The sequence below is a fragment of the Corticium candelabrum genome, chromosome 3 (genome assembly GCF_963422355.1).
Source record: "Corticium candelabrum chromosome 3, ooCorCand1.1, whole genome shotgun sequence".
NCBI classification, from domain to species: domain Eukaryota; kingdom Metazoa; phylum Porifera; class Homoscleromorpha; order Homosclerophorida; family Plakinidae; genus Corticium; species Corticium candelabrum.
In genome coordinates this window covers 2,904,736-2,919,267 of record NC_085087.1, presented here as the reverse complement: position 1 = coordinate 2,919,267, position 14,532 = coordinate 2,904,736, and the positions used below count along the sequence as shown (strand labels likewise).

General features: G+C 38.3%; 1 protein-coding gene across 1 annotated transcript; it reads left to right on the top strand.

Moving 5' to 3' along the window:
• Positions 1-1,069: 1,069 nt before the first annotated feature.
• On the top strand, positions 1,070-8,806 carry LOC134177579 (actin-like). The gene is made up of 4 exons (XM_062644356.1): positions 1,070-1,261; positions 3,924-4,409; positions 5,311-5,586; positions 8,417-8,806. The coding sequence occupies exons 1-4, from the start codon at positions 1,070-1,072 to the stop codon at positions 8,804-8,806; spliced, it is 1,344 nt and encodes a 447-aa protein (XP_062500340.1).
• Positions 8,807-14,532: the final 5,726 nt, after the last annotated feature.

The following is a 14,532-nucleotide window of genomic DNA, read 5'->3' as shown; positions in this document are numbered from 1 at the left end:
ATGTGGAGTGGCCATTGCACAACACAAACTGATGACAAATGCAGGTATGGATGGGTGTTTCGAGTGACTAGTTCCTCCGTTTAGGACTGAGTTGGAATACGTATTTTGACTATATTTATGTAATTGAAATTATTAATGTTTATACAAACTTGTTTTAATAAAAACTTTGCAAAGAATGTCAAACATTTTATCAATTTCTCGCTTTTTAGAAGATTAGAAACAATCACGGCGTTTGTCTTCGCAATGGAGAACACTATAGACACATGCAGCGTCACAGAATAAAACGAGCCACACTTTAAGTGTTTCCTAGCGCCTGGCTCGCTGCAATATTTTGAGAAGTCAATTCGTCAAAGTTAGACTCTTATTCCGCTAGAGCATGCCCATCACTGGAGCCAGAAAGAAACAAGAAATTGGATGACAACCGACAAAACGAAGACGTTCCCGGAGAGGACGGAGACGGTTTTCACACTAGCAGCGTAGCCAGACGCCGACCACAACACCTTGGGCGCGTTTCTTTATTCTCTTCTGTCTCTTTTGGAAGAGTCTTCCATCTCTTCCAAAAGAGTTGTCTGGAAGAAGAGGGGGTTGATTAATTAATTAAGTTGGGATGAAGAAAGCGCCTTCTTCGTCATTGTTGTGCTGGTTGATTAATTAACTAATTGATTGTCTCCTAGTCATTCTGGTGGTAAACGCCTCTATTGTTGTTGTGGTAGGCGTCATTATTGACTTTAGCGTCTTCGCTGGTGTGAAAACCGTGTTCGTCCTAGTAACGTCGTTGTCGTATCAGTTGCCGTCTATTTCTTGTTTATCTGCAGGCCTCCCTAAAGTCAGCGCTCAAACAGCTAGTGCCGTGATTGCATCTGACTAGAATCGACCCTCAGTAAGCTGCGTTTGTGAAGAGCGAAAAAAAGACAATTTGGACAATTTGCAAAGACTGACGATGACCATTTGATTAAAACAAAGTTGCATCAACAATTAATAATTCCAAATATGGTCGAAATAGATGGTCCATACATAATAATCACCGGAGGCATTCTATACGGGCATTATCATCATTTTGTGTTGGGTAATGGAAGTTCATCGTATTCCATCAATTACTATCGACAACGGACATGGCTTTATGAAAGCTGGGTTCAGTGAAGAGAAACAGCTTCCTACCGTGACGATCCCATGTCGTGATGACGTCCTGCTAGGCGATTTTGTTGTAGAAAAAGTTCAGGAAGAAAGACTCCCTACCGTAAATCTTGATTCTCTGAAAGAGGTAAGTCGAAGCAACATACTGCGAAACAAAAACTCTGCCGTTTGTGTTTTAAACATTTTGTCATAATTGTATTTCATTTATGTACATGAGTACTCTAGTACATCTAAACTGTTGTACGTTGCTTCTAACTTTTCTTGCAAAGAGCGAGCGCTTGCAAGTACATTTAACTGGAAGCCAATCTAATGTTCTCTTGAGCTCATTACGATCTCACCTTTGTCTCTATTGTGCGGCTACTCTGGGGTGAGAAATTCGTTACTAAAGTTACTACTATTTCATGACGACAGGTAATATACTTGACAAACGTGTTAATGATAAGAAGAAACGTATACAAGCAGCTGGTTAGGAAGTGTACGTATATAAACCTGATATTTTAAAGTAGAAAGTGTTCGTCATGTTTTAAATCTTTAGCATATAGAATGGAAATGCTAGCTGCCTTCTAAGAATGTCATTTTATGGAAACCAAAGCAGAAATATAGATCATAGCGAGAAAGAGTAGGTCTCAGCATTAGCGTGCTTTTCTCTTTACAAATTATTTTAATACCACAATCTAAACACCTGCGCACTAATAGAAATTTGTTAATTAATTTTAGTTTCAAGATCTCGCCAATTCTGTTATTGCAATTGTACTGTTGCTCCCTTATAAGTAATTACTCGTAAAGCCTCGCCTTTTGTTTTTAGTTCTACTTGTTACGTATTTGTGTAATCTGTCTTTTTGTCTCTTTGTCTGTTTGCCTGTCTGTCTGTCTGTCTGACTGTTTGTTTTTCTGTCTGTCAATACATATATTTTTAGACAACAATAATATGATTATTACAGTCTAAAGTACGCCAACAATCAGCAAGTTCTAAGACAAATTAAACCCAAGAGGCCCATAACAATGATTAAAAGTCAAACAGCTAAAAACACTCTTACAAAGTTACAAATGGCATCAACTGAGTCACCACTATACTGGGCTCTGTTCATCTTCTGCAATAACACTCTTGCATTGAATTGCTGCATTACAGTTGAGTAGTTCAGCAACTTTTGAACTCGTCTTGTCTGCACTCAGTTGTCTGTCTGACGGTCTGTCTGTATATTTGTCTCTCTGTTTCTCTGTCGGCCTGTCTGTCTGTCAATGCTTCTTCTATATATCAAAATTTGTACATCAATGCTAATACATGTGATAAAATGTAAAAGATTTATGTGCACTGTTCGTCTGTCTATTTGTTTGTTAGCTGCATTTTTCTGTCTGTAAATACGTATATTTTCATAAATCTACTATATCAACATAGCAGTAGTGATCATGGATTTACTTTATGGGCTACCAGAGTAATGACCGAGCAACTAAGTATTTAACGTATGGTTGCCAGGGAAATCCTTAGAGATGAGACGATTTGTTGTGCATTGAGTAAAGTACAGTATATATATATATATATATATATATATATATATATATATATATTTATACAGTAGCTGGACATAACATAGCTAGTAAGCTTCAAGGAAAACATGCAGTCCAGGTAAGGTGCATACTCGAACACATGCTTTTAGAATTCGCGAATTACTAAAGCAAGGGAAGGCAGTGAGTCAAGAGGTATAGAGTGCCTTGTACTGATAGCCTGTTGAGTTTAAAGTGCTAGATTGGTCTCGCTCAACCAGACTCTTTTTGTCGCTTCTAACTTATATACTAGTACTACCCCACAGTATTGGCGGTGTCAATCTGGGCAGTGGCAGTCTATCGTTGTGTACGTTACTTCCGCGAAGTAGACGCGCATTACGTGACGCACGGATGGACAAACGCACACAAAGCGGCCCGCTGAATCGGCTCACTCAGACTGCAGCGGGCGCATCTTGCACTCTGTTATTAGCTAATTAGAGGATGCCGTACAGTGGCTGACGAGCGCACCACCTAATCGTCTAACTGAACAGACACTCCCGCGCATCTCATTTCAGGCCGCCAAAGTCTTGTTTCTGGCCGTCGAGGGCAGCGTTCGTCTTCGACGGTCGAACTCGACCGAGCCGACGCCTTTCGCGACGATCCGACACAGGTGTCGTGTCGATCGACGCGTTACAGACATCCATCTAGACGTCCAGACAGACTGAAGTGTGGGTTGGCGTATTCTTGTAGTAGATAGTAGCTACATAGCTATTTTATAAGCGAAGAAAATGCATAAAATAACTTTCGCTAGTCGTCCATAAATTGGCACGTAGAAATGCCCCCATCACAATCTCATTGTAAGGCGGGCTCACGTGTTACTTTAGAGACAATCTACCATACACGCACGCACGCACGCACGCACACACACACACACACACACACACAATCACACACACACACATACACACACACACACACACACACACACACACACACTCTCTCACACACACACACACACACACACACACACACACACACACACACACACACACACACACACACACAGAGACACACACACACACACACACACACACACACACACACACACACACACACACACACACACACACACACTTATTTGGCAAGTTTGCAATCTATTGAGCGGCGGATCGCTAGAACGCACAACACACGCGTCCTATTGCTCTAGTTTTAAACTATGGATACGTCACTGTGGATTTATAGGTTTCTTTTATGTCAAAGGCAATTTTCAAACAAAAAACAAATAGTACATTTGCTCTTTTGTTTAGATGTGGAAAGACGCACTATATAGACTGAAAGCTGATCCAGCTGAGTACATCATCGTACTCACTGCAAATCGATTGTTTACGGAAAAAGACAAGTACGATATAGCAGACATTATGTGGGAAGAATTCGGAGCAGAAGGACTGGCCATCTGCAACGAATCTTCTTTCCCAATGATTTGGTATGGCAAACAGACAGGTGTCTATGTAGACTGCGGTGAATTGATCACTTCTGTTGTCGTCTTTCACGACGGCCGACGTCTTAGTGACAATGTGCTCAATTTTGGTGGTCGGGATGTTACTCTAAAGCTTTTGTCAAGCCTACAGCAAAATGGATACGACCAGTTCGACTCACAAAATCTTGACCATCTTAAGAAAATCAAAAAAATCAAACACGAATACGGACGGATAAGTACTGACAATGAAAAAGAGATGCATCTTGCATACCAGACTGAGCCAACCTCAGTTCTCTGCCAACTAGAACCACAACAAGTAAGTTATAGGTCGGATTAAAGTTGAAAAAAGACATTTATATCGCTTGATTATTAAATGAATGCATATGTAGGATACACAACAGAACAAAATTTTTGTGCTCAACAATCCGTGCGCGGACTCGTGATCTATTTTATCATTTATTATTAATCTGCGAGCGGAGCGAGCCTCTCTCTTGTCTTGTCAATTGAGATTGAGATATATTACATATTCACATTTGTGTGTGTGTGTGTGTGTGTGTGTGTGTGAGAGAGAGTGTGTGTGTGTGTGTACGTACGTACGCACGTGAGTACTTGTCATATGGATTTTAGGCAAAACTGAGAGACGGAATGACGTAACGACGATGCCAGATGAATGTAATTCAGCTCGGCAACATATACGCTAGAATTGAATCGATGGTCTCCTTTCTAGAGATTGACTCAATTATAATTAATTGGTGGGAAGATTGAAATGACTCTCAATTTTGCTTCCATAATGCACTAATTAGCAAAGGAGACTGACGCGACAAAAGAAATGGAAACGAAATGGTAGAAGAAGAGAAAAGTTTGTTTTCTGAGTTTCCACGCGTAGTTTGACAGAAATTGTTGCTACGTAACGCAACCGTTGTAACGTACCTAAATAAAATGACAAAACGCCATCGCTCGACAAACCCACTGCTAACGCATTTATTAGTATAACTTGAATGTACAGACATGTACATAACTAGCCCATACTGAGCATTCTTGAAAGTAGTGCTAGAACAAACTTGGTAAAGTTTTAAGTATGCAAAAGTAAAGGTAAACAAAGTTGACATGCTTCAAATATTTAAAATAAAACATTAATGCAATTTTAAAGACACGCCGAATTTAAACAAATTATTGCACGAATTGAAAATAACAAATTTTGTTCTTGACTATTATAGGTTCTTGTTATGCGCAATGAGCATTTTACCTGCTCAGAGGGTTTGTTTCATCCTCATCACTTTGGTAAACGTCAGAGTGGAATCCACCACGCGGTGTGCCGAGCCATCGTGTCACAACCCATAGATAAACAAGCCGCACTCTACGAATCCATACTTTTGTGCGGCGGCACCACATTGCTGAAGTCAGTTTCGGAAAGATTGTCGACCGAAATTGCCAATTTTATGAAGGTCAGAACGCCTGTCAAAGTCATTGCTCATGAGGGTCGTGAACACAGCGTATGATTAGGAGCGAATAAGTGGAGGACCGAAAATACAAACACTAACGGCGATATATTAAGTAAATCCCAGTATCTCGAAACCTGCGAAGACATTTTAAGAAGAACAAGTAGAAGAAAGAATGATGCAGCTTCTTTGCACTTTTAAGACAAAGCGTTATAATAGTATTGTCTATTATCATAAACTGGAACGGTGTGGTTACTGTCAGTACAATGGTTGTGTTCAATAGTTAATTATTCAGAGTCATTCCATATATGCAAAACTATAGATTGTCAAATACTTACCACTCTCACAGTGCTTCTACTCTAAATTAGTAGTTGTCAAGAAGTGGATAATATGGGCAATCAATATTAGTACTCTAGTATTTCCTATCTATCGTTTTGAGTAAGCACTTTTGGTCTACTAGCTATAAAGACATTCTGAAATTTGTCAGCAATAAAGTAATACAGCGTGCCCGCCTTATTGCATAAATTGAACATGATGACCTAAGACCTGAATAATATTGCAGGCTTTGGTCAAGAATTCTATATAATTGTTTTGCTAGAAGTTTAAATGTCCTTAGTGTATTTTAATAAAAATGTATATTAATTATCATAAACTGTTTTAATAATTAATAAAGTCTTGATTGCTCCTAAATTTATAATAAATAAATAATGGTCAACTGTAATTATAAAAACATGCAAATTTGTAACAGTTCAAATATTTCTGTTGCTCTTAATTTATTGCTGCCATCGGTTGGCTTGATGTTGGAAATCCAAGGTATGACAACATAAAATACGGTCCCTCATTCTAACCACATTCAATATCATAAACAACATCATCGGTTACGACGTGTGAAAATCATATTCAGTTGCCTAGTTACTTTTGACAAGGAATAGTCAATGTTTTTGTAACATTTGTAACAATAATATTTAGGTCTCGAGCACCTTGGAAACCCTTTGAAATACGTTCTTGTGATAATTCGCATGTATTCCGCGTGCTGCTACAATAAAATTAAACAGAAGGTAATCAACATGGCATCTACCATGATCGCCCGTGTTTGATTCGCTAATTGAATAACTTAATTTAATATATGCAGATAACCAAATGTGATACTTCCATATAAGGCTATAGGGGAAGGCCGTATTTGCATTCGTTCATTCATTTCGGCAGTCGGGCAATTTCTACGTTTCTCTTTTCGCTATGGACTACTCAAGTCTTCCAACGGTTATCATTGACAGTGGGACGAACGTTTTGAAAGCTGGCCTCAGTGGACATAACCTGCGTCCGACAGTCAAATGCAATGTCCTAATACGATTGATAAAATTACGTTGAGTCATAATCTTCCAAATCTCGATCAAAACCAACGACACTCTGTTACAAATTTCGATCGTCTGAAAGAGGTGAGTAAATAGTTGGTGCTAGAACGGCATTTGCTGTATTAAATAGTAAGATGACAGTAAATATTTTGTGACAACACCAGACTATGCTTTCTAACTATTGATATTAATTGTAAGCAGCAGGCAATGTCTATATATATATATATATGTGCCAAGAAACACTTATGATATCAACATTATTAGAATGTGACTACACTTGACTGTTATTATTAATATTGGAAACTTTCACTACTTACAGATTCTCTTTGGCAACACCGTTAGCATTAACTGCTACAAAAATGGACTGTTGTCAATGTTGAATGTGTGCATGCTTGCGTTTGCGTGTTTCTGTGTGTGTGTGTGTGTGTGTGTGTGTGTGTGTGTGTGTGTGTGTGTGTGTGTGTGTCTGTGTGTGGTGTGTGTTTGTGTGTGCGTGCGTGTGTGTGTGTGTGTGTGTGTGTATGTGTGTGTGTGTGTGTGTGTGTGTGTGTGTGTGTGTGTGTGTGTGTGTGTGTGCGAGCGAGCGCGTATGCATGGTATAGTGGGTATGGTAAAATCAAGGCATGTACATGTCTGTGAATTGTGTCTCATAAGCATAATTATTTGCTTTGACAGCGTTTACAACAAACTCATGCATTAATTTAACAATATCTTAAATATTAATAATCTATCATTTTAATATGCGCAATGTCTTTACCATTTAGTATTGGTCGGATGCAATGTTTAAATGACGTGCTAGAAGCTGTTGATAGTTCTTCAAAACAAAAATGCACAAAGTAGAGGACGCTCATTACTTACTCCGTCATTTTGAATATAGATAACATGAATAAACATGTAAAATATTTGATCTACGATAAAAAGTTATTGAATCACACCTCGCCACAACAGTAAGTTTACGGACCGGCTAATGCATTGACGTATACATAACAAGATCTGGGGTGCTACCCCATATTTTCCAGCCCATGAATTCAACTGTTTGTGAGAGAAAATAATACAAATTTTGCAACCAAGAAATTAAACAGCTATCTACTCTTTGTAATGTGCAGCAAAATACATTTTGTGTATTGTACACAATGTATCAGCAGTAAAATTGGAGAAGGTTCGGGGGCTCTGCAGAACCGAAACAGTACAAAGGAAATGTTTGTCATGTGTAACGTTGTTCTTCTCTAACTCTTGGATGCTACTTACAAATACCCAGTTTGCAAAAAATGCATGTCGTCTTCGTAATTTCAACTTTGACAAACGGCGAAAAACCTCTCACAAAATTTAAAGTATGCGAAATGGAATAAACATTAAAATTTCCTTTGAATTTATTAATTAATTATTAATAAATATGTAATTAAACAATAGTATTAATATAACTAATTAACTTTATTTCATTACTAAAATCCAAGTTTTTGGTTTAGTTTATTTATCTTCATGAAGAGAGGTGACTGTACGGATGGTCTCTTTTATCCCCGTTTTTTTGAAAGACCGCATATGGAATTCCTATAAGTGTGCGTCAAGCCGTTCGATCTCAACCTCTAGAAATGCAGGTAAAACTCTACAACTTCGTCGTTCCGTGCGGTGGCTGCTCGATGTTACCGTACTTTGTCGAGCGGTTCGCCCATGATGTAAAGAGATTAGAAAATCGCCTCGCTCCTCATATCAATATCCATCACAATCTTGACCGCGAATACAGCGCCTGGTACGGTGCCAACGAAATTGGCCGTATGGACTCTGACTTCTTCGAGTCTGTGATGCTCACCAGATCTATGGACCATGAAAAGGGTGAAGCTACATTTCGAGAAAAGCAGATGTCGACAGAGACTGTGAAGAGAAAGCCACGTCCGCCAGAAGATCGGTTTGAAGACGACAAATAGTATTCAACATGATATTAATTGAGCTGCTAGCTTGCAGCATAAACTGAATGTATTGAGTTATTTAGATTGAACAAGTCGGTATGTAGCAACACTTGGTTTTTATATACCAAGTTAGTGAAAGCAAATGTCTCTTCTTCAGACGGTTAGAATCCCGTCACGACTTCTAACTTGATTGAAACTAGACTGTACGGAATGACCGTTAAAGCACAAAACAAATGCATTCGTTGCAAAAACTTAATAAGTAAACTATGAAGTTGTCTGCGTCTATATTCAGTATTGCAATATCGGTGTTATATTCCAATAAACATCGCAAGGAATCACGGACATATATATTGTGCATGCCCGCTGATCGATTCTGAACCGAAAGCGTCGTTTACACACTGTCACAAAGTAGACAACTAATAACTAAACTAGTACTGATACAAACTCGTGTATTTACCAAGCTAGACTACCTAGAGGTGCGTTTTTTTTACCTTCGCAAGCTCAACCAGTTGAGGCGGTATAGAGTTCTCGCACGTTTCATTTATCTCCGCCGGATTAGGTGGTAGAAGTCCACCGGCTCAATCAGCTCCAGCTGCCAGTGAAACTTTTGTTGAGCTCGTAGAGTTCGGTGGACGTAGCTAGGCTATTGCGCATTTCAACGCAGCGGCATAGAAAGAGTGTGAGGGGGCTAAGTGTATACCGTATACCTCGCATAGAACGGAATGCCGTTATGAAGCGATTTTACTAGGGTGCCGTTATACCTAAAGGTACAACGGCATGCCGTTGTAAATGAGGGAAGTTCACCAGCGCCTCAAGTTGCGCATCCAACAAAATCTAATGTCTTTCTTAAGCGGTACTACTAACTAATACTATGTCTTCAAGAACATGCCATACAAGATATTACCAGAAAGAAATAATCATTTTCTACTTCTTCGTGTTTCTCATCATCATGACACTGTCTTGATCTGTCAAACCTGATTTCCTGCCTCTGGCTTTCGGCTGACTTGAGTCAAAGTCTTTACCAACGGAAACATCGTTAACATGGTCATTAAGATCATAATCCACATTGACACGTGTCTCCTACATTACCGCCATATTAATATCAAAAGATAGGTCTCGTATTACTATGACTACCGTACCTCGCTCTATAACGGCACCTCAACCTATCACGGCATGCCATTCTATGCGAGGTAATACGGTACAAATTGAAATTTTCTGTGCCAGTGACTTTTGAAAATCTGTTTATAGTCTGGCAGTTTTTGCTTACTCATGATAGTGTGTCTGTACACACACACACACACACACACACACACACACACACACACACACACACACACACACACACACACACACACACACACACACACACACGTACAGCCGCCTTCGTGAACATCTTCCTACCCCGGCTACTGCAATGTATGGACAAATGACGAAAAATGCAGAACTATGATTGACTCTACACCTAACGGCAACTCTTACCCCAAGATATTAATCAGTTCTCGTCTGCGCATCAATGCCTTCAACTAGGTTCCCAGTAGTTGTTGAATAAAAGCATCATCAAATCATCTACCCAGCTGAACAAAGCAACAGCAAGAGTGGCTCTAAAGAATAGTAGGAGATAGCGTTTTCCGTGACAATTATTCATATCGATGAACAAGTAAGTGGGCATGCTCGTATCCACTCTTGTGTTTTCACTATACGAGAGATGAGAATGGGAGACTGTAACTATACTGACACTTGCTAGAGTGTTTCGATTTCTTTTAGACATTTAGAAGATAGTGTTTGTACAAGTACTGTTGCTGGTTGAGAATATATATACTTTGTTAAAAACTTTTGCATGTGTACATTTATTAGCAATTTAGTGTACTAATAGTATATCATGAACCAGTCTTTATGAAGCTTGTTCTACTAATGTTGTTACTTGGGTTCATTATAATTTTTCATCTTAATTATTACAGTACTACAATTTGATGACATCATCTTTGTTTATGAGATGGCATGTTATACAGAAAGTGGTAGTACTGCAAGAGAATGTTCTGCCAACGGGCAGGTGCTAATTTTGTCTCGAGTCTTATTACTCTGTCTGCAAAGAATAAAGATACAATGAAAGGTAACAAAAATGAAAATGACAAAGAATGTGTGCTTTCAGGGCAAGATCTATTGGCGAAAAGCAATAGCAAACCTAATGCAGTAGACAAACGTTAGACCCAGTGACTATTTCTGTATTTGCTGTTGTAACAACTTGTTGCTGTTGTGTTGAGTTTGCTTTAACAGGGGTTGAACGTTATTATAATTTAGTTGTCATTTTTGATCTTTATTATGTGCATGTACAGTTGTTGTATTTGTACATGTTTCATAGCGGTTACAGTAAGAGAAGGTGCGACGTTAATTAGTATTATAATTATGCGGTATCTTTTTCTATAATCAGTATAGTGCGCATTACTATCACAGTTTTAAAATGCCATCCCACATCTAACTGCATAATAGCTGAACAGGTCATCTCACTACATCACAATACCGAGTATCTTTCCTTGCTTTGACTTTACGACCTATAAGCGTCCAGTCGTTTGGGCCTTTTACAAAACCGTTTTGATCTTCTCATAGTCATTTGCAAGTTCATGTGCATGGAGCGACGTGGCATTTTCTACTCGTCCAATTTTTTCATTGACTTCCGATGATGACCTCTTTCTGACTCCGTATCCTCATGACTATCTTATCAGTATCTTTCGTAGCTAAATATAGTACGCTCTATAGATATATTCTTAAATCTCTAAGTGCGTGACTTACCGCCTCGACTTACGATGCTGAGCGCTTCGTGGTGTACCGCTAGTTCCCTTGACTCAATGAAGCAATTTCAAAATGTATACAACGTCGGATATCAGACTATATCGGTTTCACAGCAACGTACTGTACTATACTCACGATGCTTGTCATTGTGAAAAAGATGTCGATACTTTCGTCTTCATTCATTAGTTATATTATTGCTAGACCTATAGTAAATATACCGTATTTCCACGCATTTAACAGCAGGGCTCTTATTACAACATTTTGTTACTACATGTGTCTTTGTACGGTGTGGCTAAGAGATAGGGTAAAAGCTATGAAATTTCTTGGAGGATATTGCAGACAAAGAACAACATCACTGATGTCAATATTATGATTCCGATTGAGTTTCTTCTCCCACAAATAAATTGTCAGTAGGAATTGATCTCATATATCAGTCACACATGCTGCATACTTTCATCAACTGTATAAAAGTAATATTGTCTTTTGTCTTCAATCTTCCAGAGAATTCCATGTATTCTACCCTATTCCCTAACCACATAGCACAAAGGAACAGAAAACAAAATGTTCTAAAGAGCCTTTCAGCTAAATGCGCGGACATACGGTAGTGATTTAGGATTTGTGAATTATTGTCATCATATATGTGATATATTTTTATGACGTTCATAAAACTTTCAACTTGTTTATATAAAATTTATTTTGCTAAAGGTTGTGCTGTCTGATTTCGAATTCTATTCAATTTAGAGTAATGTCTGTTAGGTGTAAGTTAATTGTGGTTTGTATTTGTACGAGGACAAACAGTAGCTAGTAAACGGATTGTGTTGTTACACGTCGAGCATGTCCTAGAATGACAAAGACGTTTGTAATAAATGCAAAATCTATATCGATAGTGCAACATGCAGTATTTTATCTACTTCAATAAATTTATATTGACGTGTTTCTGTCTGCGTTTGTAATGATCAAAGAAGTTGCTTAGGAGGAGAAAGTTAAAATGGAGTAAAGTGACGCTATATTATATAGACACTACAAATTGATGCTTTAGTGTGCAACTGTATTTTCTATAGGTAATTTGTTTGTGAATGCTAAAAGAGTTACAACAAACGATCGCAAAAATAAATAAGAATTGAAAGACTTACAAGCTGAACAGTTTTTTATGCTGGGATTGACGAGTGCTTGACTGCATTACACGATAAAGTTAGATGTTGCACGGCAAATGGAATAACAGGTGCAAGAAGCAAATAAACGATACTCCTAATAGAAGTAGATACAGATGCGCACAAAACGGCTGTAAACGTTTCAATATTTAGTAACGGCATATCTACATGTGTACAAAGAGCGGATTTGTTAAAAAAAATCTGTAAATATAAACAGGTACATATATTAATGCAGTACTGCATGTAATTGCAGTCGGACGGTTGCGTTCTGCACCAAAAAGACATTGAAACACATGAGGGTGCTTCATCACTGCTGACCGTACATGAAGAGTTTCCAGTATCTCACGCAATTGATCTAACTCAGCTTTTACACTGAGTAAGCAAACATGAACTGCTAATGCAGACAGCATATCCTGCTTATAGATATGAAGAAGAGGCTTTGTGTAACCTGTATCCATGAGCTTTTGCATCTCTTCATTGTCTGTCAGTAGATTGTCGAATTCAAGGCCATTGGCATCTGCCATCTGTAGAACTGTCCTTGCAAACAACAAGTAAAATGTGAACAACTACAACAGCAAATGCTTAGCAATTGAGCAGCCGTCTGGATCAGGGATGTCTCTAGTGTTTGCTTTGATTTCAGTTAGTTTTTTTGCCAAATAAGTAGCTATAAACACAAGGTGCAAAGACAGGACAGCCCATGCAATCTTGAACAATTGCCATCGCTATTAAAACTTCAAATTTCTTAAAGTTTTCTTGCTTTAACAACATTGATCTGTTAACAATGGCAGTAAGGAGAACATGATTCCTGACTGATGGATGTGTCACACTATGAATGTGTATGCATCTGCCATGGTTACCACATACCAGAAAGCCTTGAGCATTTCTGGCAACTAAACGCCACAACTCTGTTCTCAGACTGCCACTGTCCGCTCCCTCTTCTCCAAGAATATTCAACCTGGTATAGAAGCCACTGTTAGGGTGAAAAGAGTACACATGCCCTAATCGTATGTACCGCAGGTGTCTTTTGTGGATCAAACCCTCTTTGATTCACTGAATCTAATGCATCCATCAAGCAGTGTTCCCTTTGAACCTCGAGAGGGAAAACGAGAGCCAATCTAGTGGTAACTTGTTGCTGCAACTGTTTCATAAGATCCAACAATGTTGGAACTGCGGGGATTTGACCTAAGTAGTACAAAGAAAAGTTTAGATAATGTATATCAACATACACTGAAAAGACATTCAGCTTTTGCCATAATATCCATACATCCGCGCTGCTCACTCATGGTATGAAAGAATAGTCTAACAGACAGTCTATTTAACAATTAATTAATACAAGGGGAATAAAAGAGCTAGACAAATTAAAGTGTATTCAGCAAGATAGCTGATTGTATACTTAGGGGACATATCACTATAAACAATAACAATGAAAGACTTATTCAGGTGCTGGTGCATATAAAGCACCATACAAAACTAAGGAGTACTACATATAAACACTCATTTTTCTAAATATAACTTTTTGTTTACCAAAAATTACATAATAGTTTCAACTGTTAGCAAATTGGATTGTTAGGGCTTAACCACAACTTCGATATCAAGACTATCCATTCATTTCTGCAATTATTTCAGCTTTATTAGACTATGCTTAATTCACTAAATTTACAGAAATAGATAATACATTCTATTAATTAAATTATAACCTGTAATAGTAAATGCATAAATGCAAAAGTACACAAACAATAAGAAATTAATTAAGTCATATACGGTGCTGAATTATAACGAGGACACTTAAAGCACCAATCACATCCT